The following is a 22,207-nucleotide window of genomic DNA, read 5'->3' as shown; positions in this document are numbered from 1 at the left end:
GGGGCCGGGTGGGGAGGGAGAGGGAGGAAGAGGAGCCGGCGGGAAGAACTCCGGGTCCCGGAATAGCCGACCCGGCCCCTGACCACACCGCGCGCACAGTGGCGCCACTCAGGGAAGCCGTGATTGCCAGCCAGGGCTCCCGGGGCCTGGGAGCAGAGGCCGAGAGTGATGTCATATGATTACCGTGACATCAGAGTGAAGGTCGTGACATCACCCTCAGGCACCCCGGGGCGCCATAACGACCCAGGGAGACCTCAGGACATTAGTTCCCCTTGAGGGACTTGCTCCCAGGGCCCAGCCCCGGGGTTAGGTTGGATTGTTGACGCTCTGCCTCGCTGGGGAGGCGAAGGAATGGCTTGAGGCTGGAAAGCTTCCCGCCGCCACAGGGGCCATCCTGCGGTCCCGAGACCTTTCTCAAGTCCAGCATCCTGAACGCGGCTGCCGCCGGGCCTCCAACCTACAGGAAAAGAAGGCTTCATTGAGCCGGGAGGGGTGGGAGGGGGTGGCGCGGCTGCAGCCTGCTCCACGCGGGAGGGGAAGATCTAGAGGAGGGAACTGGCCTGGCAGGAATGGAGGGAGAAAGCGGAATGTGGGAGGGCTCTAGGGGACGAGGGAGGGACCAACGAAGAGGGGGGAGGAAAGGGGGGTCTAGTCTCCCCTGGCCGAACTTTTTTTTTTTTTTTTTTTTTTGAAAGTCCTAAACTAATCTCCAGGACCAGGACTCCGCTTCCAGCCTCTGGAGCGCTGCCTAGTAGAAGGTAGGGAGTCACTGCCGGCCAGGGGGAAGAGGAACTGGGGATGGGGAGGATGGTGACCAGGGGAAAAGCTGATTTGGGATGAAGTCCGGGAAGCCAACCAACTGACAGTTTTATTATTGCTAAAGGAAGGAAACACAAGAATGGTTTGCTGAGCAGATACTGGGGATGGAGGTTTCAGGGTGCCGTTTGGAGGCTGCCGGACACCAGGGCTTCCAAGCCAAAGGCTCCCAGAACAAAGCTGTCTTGTCTGAGTTGGGGGAAGCAATTCAGGGGCCCCCTTGCTGTGGAGGACTGTTTTCAGCCTTGGATAGAGAAGGCCTGAGCTGAGGAGTCGGCCCCAGCTTCTGGTTGCCCGGTGACAGAAACAGTGGTGTTCCAGGAAGCTTGGACAACCCCTCACCAAAGCCTGCCCAGCTTGAAGCGTAGCTCTCCTAGAGCCCCCCTGCCCCTGTGAGCCCATGTGCTAGGGAGGGAGGCACAAGAGTCCCCTACTCCCGTTAGCCTCAGCCCTTCCTGCCTGGGCTTCTGCTTCCAGAGGAAACTGCTAATAGTCCTCCCATTCATAGCTCAGAGATTCCCCGGTCTGCTCACAGGCTCCCCTTGCCTGCAGTGCCGTCTGACTGCATAGGTCGTCCTGTCGTTTCTCCTGTGCCTGCACCTTGGCTGTTATTCCCTCTCCTCGTGGTTTTTGTGTCTCTGTGTCACTCTCCAATACTATGTCTGGCCATATTCACTGTCTCTTACCCTGTGTCTTTCTGTTTCCCCCCTTCGTTCCCACGGTCTTTCTTCCTCTCACATCCTGTCTGGATGGGTCGTCCTCTCTGTGTGTCTTTTCTCCTTATCCCTATTTATCTGGACCATCCTCAGACTCTTGGTCTGTACCAAGAGTACCCACCCCATGAATGAGAGGAAACAGAGATGATGGTAATGGTGATAATGATGGCCAAACTAGAGAAGAGCATTGTGGAACAGAACAACTAGCTATACATCTTGTTATCTGCAAAAGGGAAAGTCTCCTTCCCTCACCTCCCATCTAGGTCTCTAAGGCTGTGCCTGTTTTCTTTGTGCCCCTGCCCTCATTTAGTGTGGACCTCTCCTCTCTGTCCTTCAGTGCCCCCCACCCCAGGGCCCTGCCTGCCATGAGAGCTGTCAGTGTGTGCTATTGCTGCCCATGGGGACTGCTGCTGCTGCTGCACTTTCTGTGCAGCTCCGGTGTGGGGTCTCCATCCCCTCCTACCAACCCAGAGAAGAAGCCCGGAAGCCAGGGGCTGAGGTTCCGGCTGGCTGGCTTTCCTAGAAAGCCTTATGAGGGCCGCGTGGAGATACAGCGAGCCGGTGAATGGGGCACTGTCTGTGATGATGACTTCACGCTGCAGGCTGCCCATGTCCTCTGCCGGGAGCTGGGCTTCACAGAAGCCACAGGTTGGACCCATAGTGCCAAATACGGCCCAGGAACAGGTGAGCGATGCTCTGGGACAGCCCTGTTACCTAAGTGCAGTCCACGTGCAGAGAGAGTGCCACAGCCGAGGGACATGGGCACCAAGAATGGACAGAATTAAGCAAACCCACAGATAATAAACCATCTAACAGCAATTTCAGGCCCTGTGACCTGAAGCTAGCTAGTCCTTCCCATGAGCCTCCAGTGTCCCATACGCACAATGATGAGGGGGTTGAGAAGTTCTCTTCTGCAAAGTAAGATTCTGCAGAGCCATGCCAAAGGACAGCCCAGTGCTGGAGAGCCCTGAAGGCCCAGGCGCAGACTTGATGAGAATGTGTGAGCAGGTGAATGGTGTCTGCATGTTCCATAGCTGGAAGGGGGCGTGTACTGTAGCTGACAAAACCAGGGCCCAGGCCAGAGCTAACTGACAAGCTGGAACTCCTTTGGGGCAGGTATGACTGTGAGGGCTGGGCACAGTCCTCTGAGGCTGAAAGAGCTCAGACGGTATAGAGCCACAGTGGGACTGAGGCGTACAACCTGCGCTGACCCCTGCTCCCGCTAGCTCCACCACTCCTGAGGTAAAGGGTCATTTGGAGATAGCACGCTTTGAGCCAGACAGTAGAAAGTGGAAATGCTTCTAGGTCGAGTGCTCACCCTACAACTCAGTTTTCCAGAGAGAAGGGAAAGAAGGAGAAAGGGAGAGACAGAGAGACTGACACAGACAGACAGACAGCAACAGAGAGAGGGGAGAAGAGAGAGAGGAGAATGGGGGATGAAAGCACTTTCAGAGGCCACGTTTCAGGAGGAACAGCTAAAGAAACCAAAAGTTTGGCACAGAAACAAACAAACAAAAAAAGCCTCGCTTAGTAATTACATGCTGGTTGTGTTCAAATTTGGGAAGGACGGACGGTCGTGGCTGAAGAGTTTTCTGGGTGACATCAAAGGACCGGATCAGACCTGGTAGGGAAAGGACTTTCTGATCATTATGTGGCTTATGGGCAGAAGGGTAAGCTCTGTCAGACTAGGTGAGGCGCCTGAGGCAATGGGACACATACCTCTCAGGAGGCTCCTCCAGTTTTGAGTGGTCAGTGATACTCACTATGGTCCAGAAAGTACAAATAGAGTTTCTGTGGCAGCAGGCAACATAAGCATATAGGAGACTGCCAGAGGTGAGAACATCAGTGGAAGAATCTAAGATTCCCAAGTCTCAGTGAGAGGTCCAACTCTTAGGGAAGTTACGTCATGTTTCCGAGCGCCAGTCTGTTTACATAAGTGGTCTTCTGGCTGCTCCAGCCTAAGAAAGATTAAGTGTGGACATACTGTGGCAAAGCATTTGGCACATAGTACTCAATTATGGCTATTATTGAATGGATCCTTATTGATATCGATGAGAACTTAAATGTTAATTCTAGGGTAATTCACCCTAATTAATTCTTCAGTGTCCCAGACCACCCTAACCTTGGTTCAACCCTAGACCCTCTTTCCTCCTCCCCTCCAGAGCCCCCTGTCCCATCTCCATCCTTTTCTCATCAAAAAAGGAGGGTTATCCTCGAGGCAGCCTGAGGCCACCATGCTGCCCCTCCAGCCCCATCACTCCCTCATCCTTCGTCCTCAAGCGCTTCTCTGTCTGCTCCTCTCCTCTCCACAGGCAGGATCTGGCTGGACAATCTGAGCTGCAGTGGGACTGAGGGAAGTGTGGCAGAGTGTGCCTCCCGGGGCTGGGGGAACAGCGACTGTACCCACGACGAGGACGCCGGGGTCATCTGCAAGGACCAGCGGCTTCCTGGCTTCCCAGACTCCAACGTCATTGAGGTCTGCGGTACACACAGACACACAGACAGACACATCACAGACACAACACAGACACACACACACACAGACACACACACCACAGACACACACACACAGACATAAAGACACACAGAGACAGACACACAGACACACCACACACACACCACACAGACACACACAGAGACAGACACTCACACAGACACCACACAGAGACAAACACACACACAGACACACACACAGACAGACACATCACACACACACACCACACACACCACACACACACCACACAGACACACACAGAGACAGACAGACACACACACACAAACACCACACAGAGACAAACACACACAGACACCCACACCACACAGACACACACACAGAGACAAACACACATACAGAGACACACACACAGAGACAGACACACACACACACAGACACACCACACACACACTACACAGACACACACACACACAGACACACACACACAGAGACAGACACACACACACACACAGAGACAGACACAACACAGACACACAGAGAGACAGACACACACACCACACACACACACACAGACACACACACACCACACAGACACACACACCACACATACACCACACACACACCACACATACACCACACACACACCACACAGACACACACACCACACATACACCACACAGAGACACACCACACAGACAGACACAAACAGACACACACCACCCACACACACACACACACACAAACAGATACACACCACACACACACCACACAGACACACACACCACACATACACCACACAGAGACACACCACACAGACACCACACACACACACCGACACGCACCACACACACACACCACACAGACACACCATACACAGACATACACCACACAGACACCACACACAGACACACACCACACACCACACAGACACCACACACAGACACACACCACACACCACACAGACACCACACACAGACACACACAGACACACACACCACACAGACACCCCCCCACACACAGTTGAAAAGGCTGTGGAGTTAAGCGGTTAGAAGAGATTATAAAGGGATCCCATAAGTCTTTATAGGATAATGTGGAATTCCACGAAATTTGAAAGATGGGGGCAGATGAGGTGCTGCACTGTAACATCCAACTTTTAAAAATGTGTGTGGGTGTTTTGCAGTCATGTATGTGTAGGACCCCATGCATACCTAGTGAAGACAGAGGCCAGAAGAGGGCACTGGGTCCCAGGGGTCTGTAGGTACAGATGGTTGTGAGCTGCCTTGTGGGTCCTCTGGAAGAGCCCCAGCCCCCAATCCGATTATTTTAAGTATCCACTACACCTGGCACAGCCTCTATAGTTCCACTCCTGGCCCCGTCCCTCTTCTCCAGCATCTTTCTCCTCTTCCTGAGCGCGCACTTACAGCTTCCCTCGCTCAGAGCCTCGGGCGCCTGCGGTAGCATATTCTGCACTGTCACACACCAGTCTGGGTCACCTCGCCAGCCGGGCAGCCGGGCTGGCATCGCCCTCGCCCGCCCCGGTCCCGCCGCTGACGGGCTTCCCAGACGGACGGGGTTCCTGTGGGGCCGCACGGCTGTGACTCTCTCCTGCTCCTCCCTCAGGTGGAGCAGCAGCTGCGGGTGGAGGAGGTGCGGCTCCGGCCCGCCGTCGAGTGGGGCAGGCGGCCGCTGCCTGTGACCGAGGGCCTGGTGGAGGTCCGGCTTCCCGAGGGCTGGTCGCAAGTGTGTGACCGAGGCTGGAGCGCCCACAACAGCCACGTGGTCTGCGGCATGCTGGGCTTCCCTGGAGAAAAGAGAGTCAACGTGGCCTTCTACAGGTGCGGGCCGGGGTGGGTGCAGGCCGTGGAGGAGGCGAAGGCGCTGCGGGGAGCCCGGGTCTAGGGGCGGGGGTGTGAGGCGACCGCTGTGACGCAGGCATCGGGAGACCATGTGGGACCTCGAAGGCTTTCCTCCTCAGCTCTGCAAACAGGAGGCAAGCTGGGAAATGCGCGTGCGCGGGAGTGACGCCAGCGGTCGGCAGGCGGGTTTCTGGCGCCTGGGCCCCGGGGCCTCCGAAGTTCAGAGTTCACTGAGGGCGCGGCCGCCTGACGGAGGCGGTGCCTGCGGGTGTCTGCGAGGCTGCGCCGCGGCCTCAGAGGTTGTGGCCGGCCCGCGTTCCCCGGGCACGGTTCCGTGCGACGGGCGGGCGGCTTCCTTCCTGGAGCATCTCGTTTGGTAGTTCGGATAAACAGCCTGGGCTAGTCGGGAGGATACTTGGAGATCTGCCCCCTGTTTTGCAGGACCGAAAGCTCGCTTTCTTAGAGCTCCTCTTTCTCTTGTAGGCAGGCTTCTTGCCAGTTAGATGACTCCATTGAGCACACTGCGCAAGATGTGGTCCGATGGGACAGGATTTTGTGGAAGTGCCCGTCTTTGAGGAAAGGCGGCATTTCCTTGCATTGAGACAGAACACCATTTCAGGTCTTGTCTCTAATATGGATAAAGCTGCCTGAATATACGTTGGGCAGTACACGGCTATAATGTAGCCAATATTTCATTCTTACTAAAATTCATCTATACTAAAATTATGGGAGGTTTTGTTTGTTTGTTTGTTTGTTTGTTTGTTAAGTCTTGCAAAAATCCAGATAGGCTGTGTTCACAGCTGTCTGCAGCCTCCAAATTTAGGAACCCTCCACAGAGGGCTGTCATAGTGGTTTGTGTGTAATTTTCTTATTTCAGTAATTTTAGATCTCTAAGAATTGCCATATGTTTTCCTTAAATGCTCACAAACTTTTCATTTAGCAACTCTCGAGTAGCATTTATCTGTAGAATAAGAAAACTTTCTTTCTAAAATCAATACACTCTCTAACATCCACTCTTTTCCATTTTTGCTGGAATGTTCTTTGCTGTGGTGCCCAAACACATCTGAAAGGAATACAATTGAGCCGTCTGCAGTCCGGCACCATTTCGCAGTAGCTGTGTGCAGTAGCGCCTTTAGTGTCATCCATCTCAGGCTGTGTTCCTTCCACCAAGCTCAGGCTGTCATTCAGAATCCAAACACCAGCCTCTAAAAGAGTTGTAGGTTTTAAGCACAAGCTTCTCCAAAAAAGGGGTATGGGATGAACCAAGTCCCAGAGAGTCACTCATCCAACATTTACTTGATGCCCCACTGTGTGCTGGCTCCTACTGCAGACTTTGGTAATTCCACAGTGAACACAATTATTCTTCCTCTGGGAACCAGGGGCAACCAGATAAAAGCAAACTAATAAAACAGAAGGATGGCAGTGTTACCATGGCCTCTATTAGAACAAGGGTCATGGCATCTTACTCAAAGAATTGAAAGAGCACAGTAGGAAAGGATTTTACCAAAGGTGATGTGGAAGCATGGAGCACATAGGCTGCAGGGGCGCAACAGGCTACCCGAGCTAGAGGGCTAGAGGACACCTGCCCAGGGCTGGCTTTGGGGGTCCAGGGCAAGACGCTGGTTGTTAAGGCACGAACCGTGGGCTGTTTCCTGCCTCTATCGGCAGGCTTGGGTTATAGAAGCCTTTGTTTAGTGCTCATGTCTTTTCCCAAGATGCGTCTCATTTTAACCATATGTACGCCCAATCATGCGTGAGTATAAGATGGTAGGTTGGGACTTTACCCTAAAAGTATACTCGAGAATATAGTTTCCCTTACCTCACTGACTCCCAAATCTGGCTAGGCTGGGCAGGTTCACTGCTCCAGTTCCTGATATGTTTCAGGATGTATTTGCTCCAAAAAGGGAGTTACTAAGAGTTGCCAGTCAGCTGTATGCCAGAGTTACCCAATTGCTTTGTTTAGAGATAGGTGCACACGGCCAGATGCAGGTGAGGGTCCCAAGATGCTAAGAGCTTTGTTGAGAAAGGGGATGTGCACAGGTAGCTGACAACTAGAGCCCCAGTGTGCTAACTGTCCCCTGCTTGCCTGCCTCAGGGGTGAGGAAGGGGTCATGAAGTAGGGGTGGAGAGGGAAGCCGGCTTTGAGTAGACGCTGCTGGAGGACGGACGTAAGGGAGGTGAGGGCACAGCTGCAGACATGTAGGTGAGGAGGGGATTACAAAGAGGTGGGGGTAGGGAAGTCACGCTCGTCTTCACATCAGTGTGGCTGGAGCTGAGTGAACAGATGAGGACGTGGTAGGCCGTGACAGAGGAGGTGGCAGGGAAGAACAGGTGCCCTAGATCAAGGAGGGTCGCGTGGGAGACAGGGCTTTGCTCCGTTGGAGGGATTTGAGCAGAGGTTTTGTTTTCTTGTTGTTTTAATTTTCTTACACTATTTCTTTTGCATGCCACTGGGAACAGATGGAAGTCAGAGGGTTTCCATCTCTCCCACGTGAGTCCCAGGAATTGAACTCAGGTTCTGAGTCTTGAGCTCCTTTTTGTGCTGAGTCATTTCACCTGCCCTCAGAGGTGTTTTTTGTTTTGTTGTTTGAGACCACATCTCATGTATCCCTGGCTGACCTTGAACTCCTGATCCTTCTGCCTCCATCTCTCCAGTCTGGGGTTATGGGCCTGCATCACCATGCCCAGCTGAGATGTGCCATTTAATTCACATTTCTAATCATTACTTTGACTTTGAATTGCTTTATCTTATTATTATTGTGTTCATGTGTACGTGTGTTGGTGTGTGTGTGTGTGTCTGTGTGTACACTGCAGGGCATGTGGGAGGCCAAGAACAACTCCCAAGAGTCAGTTGTCTCCTTTCACACTGGATTTCTGGGATCAAACTCAAATTGCCGGGTTTTAATGACCTTTTACCTACTAAGCCATGTTGGCAGCCACTGATTATTCTTTGGATTGCTTTGCTCTTTTCTCTTTTTTCTTCCCTTAAAGATTGTGTGTGCGTGGGGGGGGTAGGTCAGAGATCATCTTAGGGTATTTATATGGGAAGTAATAAAGCCAAAGTTTTTGTTAAATTACAGGTGTGCATCACCATGCCCAGTTTTGTATTTATATTTTTTTCTTTTTTTACTTTTTTCAAGACAGGGTTTCTCTGTGTATTATTGGCTCTCTTGGATTTGCTTTGTAGACCAGGTTGGCCTTGAACTCACAGAGATCTGCCTGCCTCTGCCTCCCTGGGGTTACAGGTGTGCACCATCTCGCCTGCTCCAGTAAATAAAATTTGAAGCCAATTTAAAATATTTCCTTCCCTACGAGAATGTTTGGGAGATGAGCTCAGCTTGTGAATGACCAGGCATGTGGGATTGGACTTGGGTAGGAGGAAGACTCCCCAGGTGAACCAAGCCAGTGTCCTCAGATATATAGTCCTCAGGCCCTGGTCCAGCAGTCCCAGGCCAGGGCCAACCTCGGAGAGACCACCAAAGAAGCACACACACACACACACCAGCCTTCCTGGGGCTGATTCAAGCTACCTCTCTGACCTCCACATCCCAATGGAGGTCATTCCTCATCTGTCTTGATCTAATTTCTGAAGGTCAGGACTAGGACCCACCCACCTTTCATGTCTGGAGGGCCTATGGGGCCTTGGGAGTAGCTTATGACATCACACCCTGCCTTTGGAAGCTCTCTGACTATTAGAAAAGGGATCTTGTCCCTGGTTCTGGCTACACTGGTCTTTTCCACTTGGTGCTACACCAGTCCTGATTTGACCTTGTCTTATCATCACAGAAAGTTGAGGAAGCGAGCGGCCAAAGCCTCGGCCCGACGCCCCAAGTCCCTTGGAAGGTAAAGGGGCAAGAGCCCCGGGACCTCCTGTTAGCCCCTGAGGCCTCAGGAGGTGGATGGATGGATGGAAACCTATCCATGTCCATCCCAGAACCCAAGCCTATGGACTAGGAATGTAGTTGGATAATGGCTGCTCCAGGGAAGAATGGGAGGCAAGCATGGGAGTGGGTGAGCTTTGACCTTAGGGAATGGGAGAAGAATGTAGCAACAGCTGAGGGGACACGTCCTTCTTCTGCTCCCAAAAGGACTACCACTGCAGCTTCAGCCCCTGCTTTCCCCTTCTCCCCACCCATCCCCACTCCCAGCTCATCTCTCTTGGTCCAGGAACATTTCCACTCTCTTCTCCCTTGGCCTTCAGCTGACCTCCTCTCCTCTCCCTCACCTGGATTTCCATCACTGATTTGCCTTTAGTAGCACTAACTCCAGTGAGCATCAGGAGTTGCTAAGTGTGTGCCCTCCTGTGGCATTCCACAGTCTTTGTGTGCAGGGAATGCAGTTGCTCTCCCCATACTGTGAACAAATGGGTCCTCCTAAAAGCAGAATGCTTCACTTTGCCTGGGCCACATCCTCAACCACCTTCTCTACCAACATCTTTCTCCTTTTTGCAGACCAACCAACAAGTTTAAAGTCAAACACAAGCCCCAAGTGGGCAGGGGGCCAAGCAAGAGGTAAATGAAGTTGGGGTTGGAATCAGAGAGGAAGCAGGGTGGACGGGGACAGGGCTGCGACCAGGAAAGGGTCTAAGGCGGGCCTGTTGGACTGATGGAGCTGAGGAGAGGTGGAGTGGCAGCAGTGACAAACACCTTCCAGGTCTCTCCAGAAATGGAAGGAAGTCACTGTGATGTGAGTCTCTGGAGACTGTTAGTCACAGACTTCTGTTTCTTACCCCGTGTGGCTATCTCCCTTCCAACAGGCAATCTAACACTTCGGTCTTGCACCTGCCTTTCCCCACAAGATCACCCTGTGCCCAAGAGATGTGTCCTGCTTTATTTGATGAGTGCTTCTAATTTCCATTTTTTAAGTAAATATTACTAGGGGATGAAGAGATGGCTCAATGGTTCTAAGAGTATGTACTGCTCTTCCAGGGAACCTGACCTGAATTCCCAGTACCCGCATTAGGCAAGTCACAACTAACTGCCTTTAACTTCAGCTCCAGAGGGTGTGGTGCTGATGCCCCCTTCTGGCTTCCTCAGCTCCTACAGTCATGTGCATAAACTGACACTCAGACTGGTTTTTGTTTTAAGTAAACATTACTGGTTTACCTGGTGTGGAGGGTGGCCTAGGGAACCTTTCTAGGGAGGGCTTAAGAAGCACAGCCCCCACCTGGCTGCCTCTTCATAGTTAGGCATCGAGTTAATGTATTTTCTTTCTGGGCTCCCTCAGAATTCAAGAAAGTAGGACATTTCCAACTCTTCCATGCAGCTTGTCTTTAAAAGGCAGGCAGCACCACTAAAACTTGCCTGATGACCTCTGAGGCCTGAAGAAGGCCTCCTTCCATTGTCACCTCCTCTCCCCACCAAGTTCCAATGTTCCCCACCTCACCCCCAGAGTATGGCTCACTTGTTGTGGGCTTCTGTCCCCGGGAGCTGTCGTAGAGCTCAGAACTTGATGAGTACAAGCTCTTCGGTTTGGGTTGTCTTTGCCCAACATAACCATCCTTTGGTTCCTTCCCTGATCCCTCACATTAAAGCATGCACTGCCACTTTTTATTGATTACAGAAGTGGGTAAGAGAATTTAGAAGGGGCTGTAGAAATGTCTCAGCCATTAAAGGCTAGGCTCACAGCCACAAATATAAGAGAATTTAGAAGTTATGGGTCTCTTCCTGGGATGGTCTGACTTTGATTTTCAGCCAAACAGGATACTGAAAGTACTTTTTTTTTTTCCAGACAGGGTTTCTCTGTGTAGCCAGACTTGACTGTCCTGGACTCGCCTTGTAGAATAGGCTGGCCTCTAACGCTCAGAGATCTGCCCACCTCTGCCTCCTCAACTGCTAGAATTACAGGCATGTGCGACCTCCCCAGGCTTAGTCCCTCCAACTTTTGTCTGTCTTGCATTTGTCTTCGTTCCAGACAGAGTCACTGCTAGTTCTTCCTACTGCCATCTTCTAGTCTATGGCCATACCTGTCTGACATATTATGACATGGCTTCTAACCTGGAAGCCCCGCTGGCCCCTAAGAAGCTATTTAGATGCAGACTTCCTCAGTACCTTGCATCCTGGCTCAGTGTCATTTGGGTTGTTCGGTTAGAGCATAATAGAAGGGTCTGCTCACTGGCTATTCAGGTCAGTTTTGTCTGTGTCAGCCACTCCTTCAGAGCCATCTATTCTGGCTTCCCTTTGGATCTTGGCTTCCCATTAGATTTGCGTGGCTGCCCTGGCCTCGGCCTCTGCCTTCCTTTAGGTCCTTAAGAACAAGGTTGCAGTTGGATGGTGGCGCACATCTTTAATCCCAGCACTCCAGGAGGAGGCAGAGGCAGCAGATCTCTGTGAGTTCAAGGCCAGCCTGGTCTACAAAGCTAGTTCTAGGACAGCCAAGGCTACACAGAGAAACCCTGTCTCAAAAAACAACACAAAAGAACAAGATTGCTGTCAAACCTGGCCACCCAGGCCCTAGGGTTCTGCTGCAGAAAGACCCTCACAGACCCTGACTGGGCAGCCAAAGCCCTTTGTCTACATACTAGGCACCCCTGCCTTCCCCCAAGGAAAACGGAGAAGAGGAAGAAGAGGAATAAGCAGCCGTGAGCGATTGGGGGTGGAGAGGAGGTGAAGTGACAGACGGCTGTGGAGCGGGGGGGTCAAGGACGTGGCCTCACCCTACTGCACCTCACTCCTGTCCCCATAGGATGCTGGCCCAAAAGAAGCAACACTCCTTTGGCCTGCACAGCGTAGCCTGTGTGGGCACAGAAGCCCACCTCTCCCTTTGTTCGCTGGAGTTCTATCGTGCCAATGACACTACCAGGTGCTCTGGGGGAAGCCCTGCAGTGGTGAGCTGTGTGCTGGGCCCTCTCTACTCCACCGCCACTGGTCAGAAGAAGCACCAGCAGTCTAAGCTGCAGGGGGAGGTATGTGAGACAATAGATGTTTTCATTCTGCAGTACTGGGGATTGAACCCCAGGCCACACACACACACACACACACACACACACACACACAGCAAACCTACCATTCAGCTCCACATCCTAGCCCAAGACAGTGAATTTGGCCTTGTCTCACCCAGGTGGGAACTCCCTAGCCTAGCCTCTACTCACTAAGCACAGCCTTGACCTTTGAGGATAGGGAGCCTTCCAGTGGCTGCGCCACAGACCCGATGCCACCCACTATCCTAAAAACCTCATCAGTAACGTGGGCTCCGTAGCCCTCCCCAAGCCAATGTTTCCATTCACTCTGGGCATGTCTTTCTTCTACAGGCCCGTGTACGCCTAAAGGGTGGTGCCCACCCGGGAGAGGGCCGAGTGGAAGTCCTGAAGGCTGGCACATGGGGAACAGTCTGTGACCAAAAGTGGGACCTGCAGGCAGCCAGTGTGGTGTGTCGAGAGCTGGGCTTTGGCACTGCTCGAGAGGCCCTGAGCGGTGCCCGCATGGGGCAGGGTGAGGGGCGAGGATGTTCACAACTAGGGATACATTCCTTGGGGAGATATGGGATCCTCTGGGCAGTGAGGGTCTAGTTGCCGCCTCCTCAGCCTTGACTTCTGACCCTAGGCATGGGTGCTATCCACCTGAGTGAAGTTCGGTGTTCTGGCCAGGAACCCTCCCTTTGGAAGTGCCCCTCCAAGAACATCACAGCTGAAGACTGTTCCCATAGCCAAGATGCAGGTGTCCGATGCAACCTCCCCTATACTGGGGTGGAGACTAAGGTCAGTCATACATTCTGTTTTGGGTCTTTCTACCCAGGCCTGGCCTCCAAACACAGTGTAGCTGCATCCAGCCCTTTACCCCAGGCCCGGACACCCTACAGCTCCTACAGGACCATGCCACTTGCGGCCCTGTCACCGCTCCCTGCTGGAGACCATTCTCAAAGTTCCCCTCTATACCTCTTCCACTCTATACTCCTACAGATCCGACTCAGCGGGGGCCGAAGCCGTTATGAAGGGCGAGTCCAAGTGCAAATAGGGGCACCTGGGCACCTTCGCTGGGGCCTCATCTGTGGGGACGACTGGGGGACACTGGAGGCCATGGTGGCCTGTAGACAACTTGGTCTGGGCTACGCTAACCACGGCCTACAGGTAAGTGAAAGAGAGGAGGGAACTGAAGCTGTTGCCACCAAAGTCTCTCTGGGCAAAGGACTGTGAAAACAAGTCCTCTGGCCCTATGAACTGCAACCTACGATCTGTCACCAAAACACCTGCCTACATCCTCAGGAGACCTGGTATTGGGACTCAGGGAATGTAACTGAAGTGGTGATGAGCGGAGTGCGTTGCACAGGGTCTGAGCTGTCCCTGAACCAATGTGCCCATCATAGCACCCACATCAGCTGCAAGAGGACGGGAACCCGCTTCACTGCAGGAGTCATCTGTTCTGAAAGTGAGTGGGTAGTATGAGCTAGAGAAGCAAGGCTCTCATTTGGAGGGCGATGTGCTATGACCTGCAGGGCTCTCCTTGACCACGAGAGAACCCAGTCTCCCATAAGGTGAGAGATGCACCCTCAGTGGTAACTCCCATCACTCTTTCCTCATGCAGCTGCTTCGGATCTGCTGCTGCATTCGGCATTGGTACAGGAGACCGCTTATATCGAAGACCGGCCACTGCACATGTTATACTGTGCTGCTGAAGAGAACTGCCTGGCTAGCTCCGCCCGCTCAGCCAACTGGCCTTATGGCCACCGGCGTCTGCTCAGATTCTCTTCCCAGATCCACAACCTAGGAAGAGCTGACTTTAGGCCCAAGGCTGGGCGCCATTCCTGGGTGTGGCATGAGTGCCATGGGTGAGAGGGCAGAAGGGGGCCAAAGAAAAAGGCAAGGCTGTAGGGGATGTGACAAGCCTGCTGGAATCTGGGAAAGAATCACAAGTTCCCTTGTCCCACAGGCATTACCACAGTATGGACATCTTCACTCACTATGATATCCTGACCCCCAACGGCACGAAGGTGGCTGAGGGCCACAAAGCTAGTTTCTGTCTAGAAGACACTGAGTGTCAGGAGGGTGAGTTGGGGCCAGAGTGGACTTAAGCCGAGGCACAGCCTTGCCCTTCACTGACATATAATATTCCCTTTAGATGTCTCAAAGAGGTACGAGTGTGCCAACTTTGGAGAGCAGGGCATCACCGTGGGATGCTGGGATCTCTACAGGCATGATATTGACTGTCAGTGGATTGACATCACAGATGTGAAACCAGGAAACTACATTCTCCAGGTGCCTCACATCTGCCTGGGCTTTCAGATATTGGGGTTGTGGGTGGTGATGGCACCTTTGACCTGGAGGAGTGCAGCTGGGTGACACCAGCTTTCTTCCTAATTCACAGGTGGTGATCAACCCAAATTTTGAGGTAGCAGAGAGTGACTTTACCAACAATGCAATGAAATGCAACTGCAAGTATGACGGACATCGTATCTGGGTGCACAACTGCCACATTGGTGAGTGATGGGGGGTTAAGTGGAGGACAGGAGGGAGCAGCTCTCATTTCCCTAAGTGCTTGCTGTGTCTCCCCACCATTCCCTATGACGGCCATGTGCTCCTGCGTCTGTGCAGGGAGAGCCCCTCACAGTGCCTGTCTACTCTGCAGGTGATGCCTTCAGTGAAGAAGCCAACAGGAGGTTTGAGCGCTACCCTGGCCAGACCAGCAACCAGATCGTCTGAAATGCAACCACCCTCTCTGCAAACCACCACTGGCCCCCAATGGCAGGGGTCTGAGGCTGCCATTACCTCAGGAGCATATCACAAGAACCCCTGATGTCAGCAGGCCCACTACAGTCATCCATCTGTGCTCTATGAGTGATGAACTGTTTTAGAGAAGTTGGTGCCTCCCTTACAGGGTCAGCTGTCATAACCTTTGGCCAAGCATGGAGAATCAGCGAACAGACCCAGCAACACAGAACACACCACAAAGAACTGCCCCACAGGAGAGGAGCAGCTCATTCCCTTGATTAGGGATGTCAGGAGGGTCAGCTCCCACAGTCTCAGTTCTCCTAAGTACCACGTTACCTCTAGCCTTTTGGTGGGGAAAAAAGACCCAGCCCCCTATTTTTGACTGTAACATGTTGCTAGGTATAATTTTATTTTATATAAAATGTGTTCTTCAGAGCCCAGGACTTGTGCCAGTGGTTAGAGGGACCTGCCCTCCATAGGTCCATTGAGTCCTCTGCCCAGGTACACGTAGAGCCTAGGCTAAGAAGGCAAGGAGGAAATCAGCCAGAGTTTAGTAGTCTTGCTAGTCCAGTTATTCTGTGACCTCAGGGGTCACATACAAGGTCAGTGTTTCTGATCCCCGCCGGATCCGCACTGCCAGCTGTGACTGGGTTCGAACGGCCTCATACACATCTTCAGCATTTTGTACCATACGCTCCCCAATGGCCAAGACCACATCACCAGGCCGCAGACCAGCCCTGTGGAGGATGGACAGGGTGAGGAAGGAGTAGACTGCTGGGTTCAGGGATCCATGCACACCACACCACACCACTCACAGGGCTAGTTCTCCATCACCTGTGTGCGGGGGAGCCCAGGATAACTTTATGGATGAGGACACCATGCTGAACATCAGGAAAGCTTGGCTCTCGGAGCTGTAGTTCAGCAAGGATGCTGAAAGGGCACAGACCACTGTTAGCTACACACTGGCTCTCTCCTTCTTGATAGTTCACTTCTACCTTCCAGAGCTTAGATATACACATAAAAAAGATAGCTAATCCAAATGATACACACTGTTAAATCAACTACACTTCTGCCATTCTGGAATTCTACTATAAGGAAAGGACCTAGAAGGGTGGGTAGCTCCTATCACCTATACAAAATAGTGGTGTTAAGACACAAAAGTAGAAAATCAAAGCAGTCCTGGAGAAATGACAAGCAGAGTCTAGAAGGCTAATTAGAGACAGGTGGAAATAGTTCTTCAATGCTAGATCAACGAAAGCTTTAAATCACAGAAGTTAACAGGATACAATCAGGTGAAAGGGTACAAGATGCAGTAGAATGAGAAAGTTATGATGAGAGGGAACAGCTCTGTGAAAGCAGTCAACAGCTCATCTTAGATAAAGACAGACATGAGAGCAAAACCCAAGAAGAGAGTCCAGCTGTCTACCACTGAGCACACTGGTGGTCCCATATGTCATGACCCCAAACATACCTGGGAGTCAGAGTCAGCATCATCACCCCTATGTAGCGGCGCTGGGACCCACTGATTCCAAACCAGGAATCTGTAAGAAGAGGACAAATAAGCCCACCCCTTTACATCCTTCTTTCCCTCCCCTCCTACCAGTAAACCCTCTACACCAAGTCCCAATGAGTGCCCCTCCCCTATGCCCCATCCTCCATTAGAAAGGAAACCCTTTCCCTGTAAAACAGGCTCACTTTTCTTTTCCCCGCGATGCAGAAACTCCCTAAGGCGATCAGAAGGGATGGCAAAGGAGATTCCAGCTGTCACCTTCATGGTGTTCACTCCAATCACCTCCCCATCCTGCAGGGACACAGCCCCCTGTCCCCTAGCCCACACAGATGGCAGAGGGTGGGGCACCTGAACAAGAGGACTTGGGGGCAGGGGTCTGGCTGGATACGAGGAGATGATCAAGAGACTACAGAAACTTAACTAAAAGTCCTTGAATCAGAGAGAGAGAGGGAAAAAACCACCCTTCGCACACTGGATTCTTAGGAGAACATGGCACTTACCAGGTTAACCAGGGGACCACCAGAATTTCCAAACTGTGGGGTAAGATGAAAGAAAACATCAAAGAGATCTGGGATTCTATGCCTCTGGGAATTTTATAACTAGCCAAAACAGGGTGTAGGGAGATTCTTCCAATTCCATTCTCAGCCCATGAACTACAGTGGCTGTATTTTGCAGCCCACAAGTCAGTTGGTGCCCACGCCAGACAGCTGCCCTCCCCAATTCCAACCTAGCTCCTAATTTCTCTCCCATCAGGACGCACATCTATGGCTGCATCAGTCTGAATGTATTCCACGTTGGTCTGAGGAAGTCCCAGGTCCCTGGCTGGACGCTGAGCAGAGCTGACAATGCCAGATGTGATGGTGTTCTGCAGTGCAAAGGGACTTCCCATGGCAACAACAAACTCCCCTTGCCGGACATCGGCAGAGCGGCCGAGGGGCAGTGTGGGGAGAGGCTCCTAAGGGAGACGAAGACACCAAACCGGTCATTTTAAGAAGGAGCGAGTTAACAGAGGCCGTCAGACCTGGCCTACCGCATCCCACCTTGGTTTGAATCCTCAGCGTGGCAATGTCCGCCGCGGGGTCCACAGCTGTGACCACGGCCTCGTAGGTGTCTCCGCTACGCAGCCTCACTCTCACTCGCCGCCGATCGGCCACCACGTGGGCGTTGGTAACGATGAGCCCATCTGAAGCCACTACGAACCCCGAGCCGTTTGAGATGGGGACTTCACGGCCGGAGAAAGGGTGCCTGGGATGGGGGAGAGCACGATTACACTGCAGCTTCCACCCCATCTGCTCGCTTGCCTTACGGCAGGTGTTTCAACACCTCCCGGCCAGCTTCTCCATTACCGGTCCAGGATCTCGATATAGACCACAGCTGGGGCTGTCTTCTCCACCACATCAGCGATGAAATTGTACTGGCTCCGGGGAGACGAGGGTGGCGGAGCAGGAACTGCGGCCAGCACCGAGGGAGGACCCCGCCCCCAGCCCCACAACAGCAGCAGCGCTGCACCCCCTGCTCCCACCGCCACCGCCAGCCATTCGCGCCGACGGGCTCCGAGGCTTCTGCAGGCCTGCTGGGCACTGGCGCCGGCAGTCCCCACAGTCGGTCCTTCCCAGGGATCCGGGGTCCCAGACGTCAGACATGCCCGTGATGCAAGGACCCCCACAGGCACCCGGGCCGGGAGACTGGGGGTCCCAGAAGTCAACCGGGCCTGAGGGTCAGGAGTTCGAGTTCCTGACGTCAGCAGAGCCCAGAGGTCAGGGGTGAACAGGGGGCCTTTCCCCCAGAAGATGCCCCCCAAAGCCCGCCAAGCCCGAAGGCTCCAGCCTGCACCCCGCCCCGCCTTCAGCGCAGCCATCAGCTCCGCCTCGGCACTGTCCTCGCCCGCCCTTCTCAGAGGCGGTGCTCTAGAGCGCAGCAAGCAGACTGGGAGAAGCGAGGTACGCCGGTATCTGTTCAGTGCATGCCGGGAAGTGTAGTCCCTTCAGGACGCGCTCTCTCAGGCGTCTCTCACACACAAACACACACACACACACACACACACACACACGCACACACACACACACACACACACACACACGTTCCTCCGGGCCGCAAGGCATTTTGGGAGCGCAAGCCCTTCCGGGGCGCCTCCGGGCCTCGGGTCCTGGCATCCCCGCGGATGCCCAAAGACTCCGCCTTCCCAGGAGCCCCCGCGGCCCTGCGAAGATGGCGGCGACGGCGGCCCCGCTTTCCTGAGGCGGCTGCGATGGAACCTCCCCCAGCTCCGGGGCCGGAGCGGCTCTTTGACTCACACCGGTAAGCGCTGCGGAGGGAAGAGACCGGTCCGCGCGTCCTCTCGCCTTCGGCGCCTGATCGCGTCGCCTCTCGCCGCAGGCTCCCGAGTGACGGCTTCCTGCTGCTCGCGCTGCTGCTCTATGCGCCCGTCGGCCTCTGCCTGCTGGTTCTGCGCCTCTTCCTCGGGCTCCACGTCTTCCTGGTCAGCTGTGCGCTGCCCGACAGCGTCTTCCGCAGGTGCGGACGGTGGTGCCCGGGGAGCGTCCGGGCCGGGCCCGGCTCGAGACCGCGCAGTCACCGCCGCCTGTGTCCCCAGGTTCGTGGTGCGGACCATGTGTGCCGTACTGGGGCTCGTGGCCCGGCAGGAGGACACTGGACTCCGGGATCACCGCGTCAGGGTCCTTATTTCCAACCATGTCACACCTTTTGACCACAACATTGTCAACCTGCTCACCACCTGTAGCACCGTGAGTGAGGGGCGAGGCCGAGAGCGCCACCGGGTGGCTCCCTAGGCCTGAGCTCAAGGCTCACCTTTACCCATTGGGGTTCTCTTGGGGAATACCGAGCCATTCCCCTCATCTCATAAACGCCACCCCACGTGTTCTCTTCTTCATTCTTTCTTTTTTTGACACCCCCCCATTCTTTCCTTCTTGCTTTTTCTCCTTCCTGTTCTCAGCCTCTACTCAATAGTCCCCCCAGCTTTGTGTGTTGGTCTCGGGGCTTCATGGAGATGGATAGGCGGGTGGAGTTGGTGGAGTCACTCAAGAAATTCTGTGCTTCCACGAGGTTTCCGCCCACACCTTTGCTGCTCTTCCCCGAGGAAGAGGCCACCAATGGCCGAGAGGGGCTCCTGCATTTCAGGTGGGTTAGCACAGGTATCTGGACCCAGTTGAGTGAGTTGCCAGGCTCCTGAGCCTGCCCTAGTTCATTTCCTGTCTGCCCACTTTCAGTCCTGCCCCCGAAATGATTAATTCCTTAATTCCTCGGTTATCTGCTTCTGTAGTTGGACAGTTTCCTGGTTTAAGTCAGGTACGAGTTGTTGGCTGGGCTAGGCTGAACTCCCTCTCTACTCTTTCTTTCTTAGTTCGTGGCCATTTTCTATCCAGGATGTGGTACAACCTCTTACCCTGCAAGTTCAGAGACCCCTGGTCTCTGTGGTGAGTGCATGCTGGACAGGGAAGTTTGGAGGGAAAGTTTCCCTGCTTCTGGCCCTGACTTAAGCCTCACTTCATGCCTCCACTCAGACGGTGTCAGATGCCTCCTGGGTCTCAGAACTGCTGTGGTCACTTTTCGTCCCTTTCACGGTGTATCAAGTAAGGTACTAACTGTCCTCAGTTTTTGGTGGCTGGGAAGATGCCCACTTCAAGGTCAAGGAAGTAGTGACCTCTGCCCTGTGTGTCTGTGGACTTGTTAATGTCAGAGTTCCACCCCAGAGGCCACACTCATCCATCATCTCCCAACTCTCACTGCCAGTGTTCAAGAAAAATGAGGAAGGGATGATACCGTATCCCTGGGTGCCTTAGCAGGGCAGGGCTTTGTTTTTTGCAGGTGGCTTCATCCCATTCATCGCCAGCTTGGGGAAGAGAATGAAGAGTTTGCGCTCCGTGTACAACAGGTGGTAGTGGACACGGGCATGGTGGAGGTGGGGTCCCTCTTCAGGGTCAAGGGATAAGAAAGCTTGAAGTGGCTACGGTTACAACCTTCCAATTCTCCCTAGCTGGTGGCCAAAGAATTGGGCCAGATAGGGACCCGGCTCACTCCAGCAGACAAAGCAGAGCACATGAAGCGACAGAGACACCCCAGATTACGCCCCCAGTCAGGTGTGTGGCCCCCGTGCACCCAGATGTTCGCTCCGGTGGCAGTTGTGCTTTCTTAATTACCCTGCCCACTGCCCGCCTCCTTGGTTCTCCACTCAGCTGACCCTTTTGTTTGTTTGTTTTGTTTGTTTTTTAAACAGTGCAGTCTTCTTTCCCTTCTCCCAGCCCTTCTGACGTGCAGCTGACAACGCTGGCTCAGAGAGTCAAGGAGGTCTTGCCCCACGTGCCACTGAATGTCATCCAGACAGACCTGGGTATGGGAAAGGGCAGCCTCACAGAGTGACAGACAGGGGGAAACTGGGTTGTGCCAGAGAAGGCGTACAGGGAATGGACCCTCCGATCCTCTCTTCCTAGCCAAGACTGGGTGTGTAGACTTGACCATCACAAATCTGCTTGAGGGGGCAGTGGCTTTCATGCCTGAAGACGTCACTGAGGGAACTCCGGCCCTGGCCACAGCCTCTGCCCCAAAGGTGAGGCCCAGGAGTAGTCAAGGCCAAGACTTAAGGGTAGATCGGGGCAGTCTCTTTGCTCCCTCTCCCTGACTTCTCTTGTGCTGTTGAGACCCTAGCACAGTGCCTCTCTTGCAAAGTAGGCATTCGATGGGTGTTTAATGATGATGACTTCGCAAGCCCTCTGACATTGTGATCACCTCAGTTCCCCAGCTCTGGCCTGGTGACCCCTCAGCCCACAGCCCTAACATTTGCCAAGTCTTCCTGGGCCCGTCAGGAGAGCCTGCAGGAGCGCAAGCAGGCACTGTATGAATATGCAAGAAGGTGAGAGGTTTACAGGACAATGTGTAGGAAGAAACAAGTTGGAGAAAGGCCTGATGAAGCTGATATGACAAAGCCTACACACTATCTCTCCCCATGTCCCACAGGAGATTCAGAGAGAGACAGGCCCAGGAAGCTGACTGAACCCAAAGGAACAGGATGGTACCCAGAGCCGCAGGACGGAGACTGGGGGCAGCCCTCACCCAGCTAACAACAGGCCGGATGAGTGGGTGGTAAAAGGGAGGGATGGGGCTCCCCCAATCTCACATTAAATTCAGGGTTTCCACTCAAGGTCTCTGTTGCCTCTCTGGGTTTCAAAAGCCCCTTGAGCAGGTTCCTTTTCCTTG

General features: G+C 53.5%; 3 protein-coding genes across 9 annotated transcripts; 2 read left to right on the top strand and 1 right to left on the bottom strand.

Annotated features, from left to right (window-relative positions):
- The first annotated feature begins 65 nt into the window (after window positions 1–65).
- Loxl3 (lysyl oxidase like 3) lies at window positions 66–15,921 on the top strand. 5 transcript variants are annotated; one of them, XM_060383495.1, is made up of 17 exons: window positions 66–201; window positions 696–758; window positions 1,870–2,216; window positions 3,845–4,008; window positions 5,608–5,822; window positions 9,630–9,686; window positions 10,295–10,354; window positions 12,528–12,747; window positions 13,093–13,273; window positions 13,385–13,539; window positions 13,741–13,908; window positions 14,044–14,206; window positions 14,363–14,606; window positions 14,708–14,823; window positions 14,897–15,033; window positions 15,143–15,254; window positions 15,404–15,921. In XM_060383495.1, exons 3-17 carry the CDS (start codon window positions 1,898–1,900, stop codon window positions 15,475–15,477), a joined length of 2,385 nt encoding a protein of 794 aa, XP_060239478.1. In that variant the 5' UTR covers window positions 66–201; window positions 696–758; window positions 1,870–1,897; the 3' UTR covers window positions 15,478–15,921. The 5 variants fall into 5 exon arrangements, with proteins under 5 accessions (XP_060239478.1, XP_060239479.1, XP_021483539.1 ...); XM_060383496.1 differs by having other exon boundaries at window positions 1,843–2,216; XM_021627864.2 differs by lacking the exon at window positions 9,630–9,686.
- On the bottom strand, window positions 15,862–19,008 carry Htra2 (HtrA serine peptidase 2). Of its 2 annotated transcripts, none has more exons than XM_021627853.2 (8): window positions 18,343–19,008; window positions 18,037–18,241; window positions 17,757–17,951; window positions 17,497–17,529; window positions 17,182–17,287; window positions 16,958–17,027; window positions 16,321–16,416; window positions 15,862–16,223 (listed from the first exon to the last, which is right to left on the bottom strand). In XM_021627853.2, the coding sequence occupies exons 1-8, from the start codon at window positions 18,852–18,854 to the stop codon at window positions 16,058–16,060; spliced, it is 1,383 nt and encodes a 460-aa protein (XP_021483528.1). In that variant the 5' UTR covers window positions 18,855–19,008; the 3' UTR covers window positions 15,862–16,057. The 2 variants fall into 2 exon arrangements, with proteins under 2 accessions (XP_021483528.1, XP_060239483.1); XM_060383500.1 differs by having other exon boundaries at window positions 16,088–16,223; window positions 16,302–16,416.
- Window positions 19,009–19,114: 106 nt separating this feature from the next.
- On the top strand, window positions 19,115–22,151 carry Aup1 (AUP1 lipid droplet regulating VLDL assembly factor). Of its 2 annotated transcripts, XM_021627867.1 has the most exons (12): window positions 19,121–19,294; window positions 19,373–19,510; window positions 19,590–19,740; window positions 19,950–20,134; window positions 20,358–20,430; window positions 20,518–20,591; window positions 20,822–20,888; window positions 20,991–21,093; window positions 21,231–21,344; window positions 21,445–21,560; window positions 21,745–21,863; window positions 21,968–22,151. In XM_021627867.1, the coding sequence occupies exons 1-12, from the start codon at window positions 19,158–19,160 to the stop codon at window positions 22,002–22,004; spliced, it is 1,314 nt and encodes a 437-aa protein (XP_021483542.1). In that variant the 5' UTR covers window positions 19,121–19,157; the 3' UTR covers window positions 22,005–22,151. The 2 variants fall into 2 exon arrangements, with proteins under 2 accessions (XP_021483543.1, XP_021483542.1); XM_021627868.2 differs by lacking the exon at window positions 21,968–22,151 and having other exon boundaries at window positions 19,115–19,294; window positions 21,683–21,819.
- The last annotated feature ends 56 nt before the right edge of the window (window positions 22,152–22,207 follow it).

The sequence above is a fragment of the Meriones unguiculatus genome, chromosome 5 (genome assembly GCF_030254825.1).
Source record: "Meriones unguiculatus strain TT.TT164.6M chromosome 5, Bangor_MerUng_6.1, whole genome shotgun sequence".
Taxonomy (NCBI): Eukaryota; Metazoa; Chordata; class Mammalia; order Rodentia; family Muridae; genus Meriones; species Meriones unguiculatus.
Note: the sequence above shows the minus strand (reverse complement) of the source record. Positions and strands in the feature narration are given on the sequence as shown.